General features: G+C 43.5%; 1 protein-coding gene across 3 annotated transcripts in view; it reads left to right on the plus strand.

Annotated features, from left to right (window-relative positions):
• Positions 1 to 2,565, plus strand: part of wfdc1 (WAP four-disulfide core domain 1) — a 23,669-nt gene that overhangs the window by 2,913 nt on the left and 18,191 nt on the right. Inside the window, exons 1-2 of one of the 3 annotated variants that reach the window (XM_017310941.1) lie at positions 1,509 to 1,706; positions 1,894 to 1,956. Coding sequence is in view for 1 of the 3 variants with exons in the window: in XM_008436475.2 (XP_008434697.2) it covers positions 1,804 to 1,956 (153 nt within the window). In the remaining 2 variants the exon portion in view is untranslated. Of the gene's footprint in view, positions 1 to 1,508; positions 1,707 to 1,751; positions 1,957 to 2,565 lie in introns of those variants that run through there. The other 2 variants (XM_017310942.1, XM_008436475.2) reach the window with 2 other exon arrangements.

The raw sequence follows: 2,565 nt of genomic DNA on the forward strand, positions 1-2,565 counted from the left end.
ACAGAAAGTGAACCTCTAAACGTTACAGCACTGACAGACAGCGGCGTTTATGTTCCCAAATGTGGCTAAAGCTGCTGCTAGCTGGTTTACTCTCCGATCAGAAGCTGTTTATTTTATACACAGTTTGAGAATGATGGCTTGACAATGAGTAATGATGGTTATCTAACACTTTAATGCTGTTATTATTAACCTTACCTTTTATTATATCCTTAAGATAATGAGTATCCGTGAATTTTTCAGTCAAGTTTCCGAGGCAAAATCACACCGGAAGTAAAGATACACCGTTTCGAGTTATGGCGGCCATTGTCTGACGTCACTGTGAAAAGGGTGTATAGAGAGAAAAAAACTCCCCTTTAACAGTAAAAAGCCTCCAGCAGAACCTGGATCAGTACCGGCGGAACCGTCTGCCACGACCTACTGGAGGTTAGAAACGAGAGAAACAGAAGAACCAGGATTATTTTCTATGTTCACAAGTTTAAACCAAAACACGGTGAATCTGCAGGAGTCGGTCACTGTTGAACTTTGAGTGGTGTCCAAGGAGAAAGTTAGTGTTGGCTAAAAAATACAGTTCTCCAAAAATGTTATAACTTATGAAATGTGGGAAAAGACGGACAGTAAGCTGATGTTTGGGTAGCATTACCACACATTGAAACCCTTTGGAGATGCTCCTCCTCTGCAGCTGAATGTTTGCCACAGTCAGCAAAACTTCCATCTTTCACCACTGAACAATCAGAAGACCCAGAAATACAAATAAACATCTCTCTGCATAAACGTACCATCACAAACTGTGGCAGGAGCTGCACAGACAGTAGCCCTCCCCCCAGACACACACACACACACACACACACACACACACACACAGAGACTCCTCATAAAGCCAAAGTACTCACTGCTAAAGAAAACCACATCAAAGCCCACAAAGCTTTGATTTATCAGACCGGAACAAAAACGTGATCCATGTTTCATCACGGCTCTACGGGAAAACCACACCCACGCACGCGGTGAGCATGCCGGGTTACTGCTTGCTTGAACAGTTTCTACCTCAATGAATCTGAGTTTTCATCTCAGCAGTTTAACCCAAATGATTCGGGATTTGGGTTAAAAACAATGTTAAAAACAGAGATTCAGGATGCTTCCCTCCTGAGCCGGTCGACTCGGTTCTGTTAGGATCAAAATCCATCACCTGCTCCACCTCCACCTGCTGTGGCTCTGAGTCCAACCAACCTGTTCCCCTCCTGGCCTGTGGGGGCGCTGCACCAAGAACCACTGAAGGAAACGACACAAAAACCTCTGGAGACGCTGAGAGCAACTTCCTGTTTCACCAGATGGAAACAAGATGGAGGATTTTAGCGGCTGGAGGATTTCTCTTTAGGCTAAAGACCAGAAGCCATTTCTGCTGCTAGCGCTATGCTAGCACGTTTATTTTGGTTGTTTTTACCCAGAATGCCCTGCGCTCTAGTGCACTTTCTGTTTTTGGAGCGGTCTCTGGTCCGCTTGGCGTTCAAACCTTTTTTGGTTCGATTATGTATTCACGCCTCCCCAAACGAACAGGACTTTCCTAGGCAGACGGTCTGGAGTTGAGTTAAAGCGGACCGAACCGGGCTGGTGCGACTGATGCGGTCTGAGGCTTAGAATCAAGGAACTGATTTCTGATTGGAAGCAACTCTCTGCCATCACCCTAATCTCTGGTTCCCTCCACAGATTCTGTAATGATCCATGAGGCGTTTTATTGGTTTTGGATTATTTTGGGGTGTTAATGGTGGTGCTTCCTTTGTGTTGAGATTCTTCTGTGTTCGGTTCTCTATGTTTAGGTTCAGATTAGCGCTCACCTTTAGCCTTTGGTTAGGATCCTGCTTCATTTCCTCTGTGTTTATTTCCTGTACCGTCCCTCAGGTGTTCCTCCAGCTCCTTTCTCCTGATTCGTCACTTTTTGAAGTCCAACTTTCTCCACTCTGGGTGAGTTTTTGCCTTTTTTTTTTTTAAAAATTAAGCACTCAAATCGTCTGCCTTTCAACATTTTCGGTTCAGGTACCAAACAATCATGCCATCGTTGCTTCCTGAACAATCAGGCTAAAGATAAGAAATAGGGTTGCAGTCCTTCAGTAGGACTTCTTCTTCATCACTACATCTAACTTCTTCCTCCAAAGCTGCACATTAACTAGGTCTTTGCTGAAATCACTCACAACTTCCTGCTCTTCTGTGTAACAATCAGCTTTAGCTGTTTACGTCTGTCTTCACCTGATGACGTCACAAGATGGCGCCGGCATTTGACCTAATTACTACAGACAAAAACTGTGACAATCTTCAATTCTGTTTAATTTATGCTATTCTGTGAGAAATACTTATTATTAAAAGCCTTTGTACACTTTAATAAATATAGACATTTAAATTTACTTTTTATAAATATTTCATATTTTATCCTACACCAAATGAAACACCACAAAAACCCATAAACGATTATCTCGCCAGACTTTTCCATGGCCTCTCCCAGAACCTATAAATGGTGTCTGGACCCCCGGGGTAGTATTTGCCCAAACACCCTGGAGAGGACACAGAAAAGACAGG

Source organism: Poecilia reticulata, linkage group LG19, assembly GCF_000633615.1.
Source record: "Poecilia reticulata strain Guanapo linkage group LG19, Guppy_female_1.0+MT, whole genome shotgun sequence".
Taxonomy (NCBI): domain Eukaryota; kingdom Metazoa; phylum Chordata; class Actinopteri; order Cyprinodontiformes; family Poeciliidae; genus Poecilia; species Poecilia reticulata.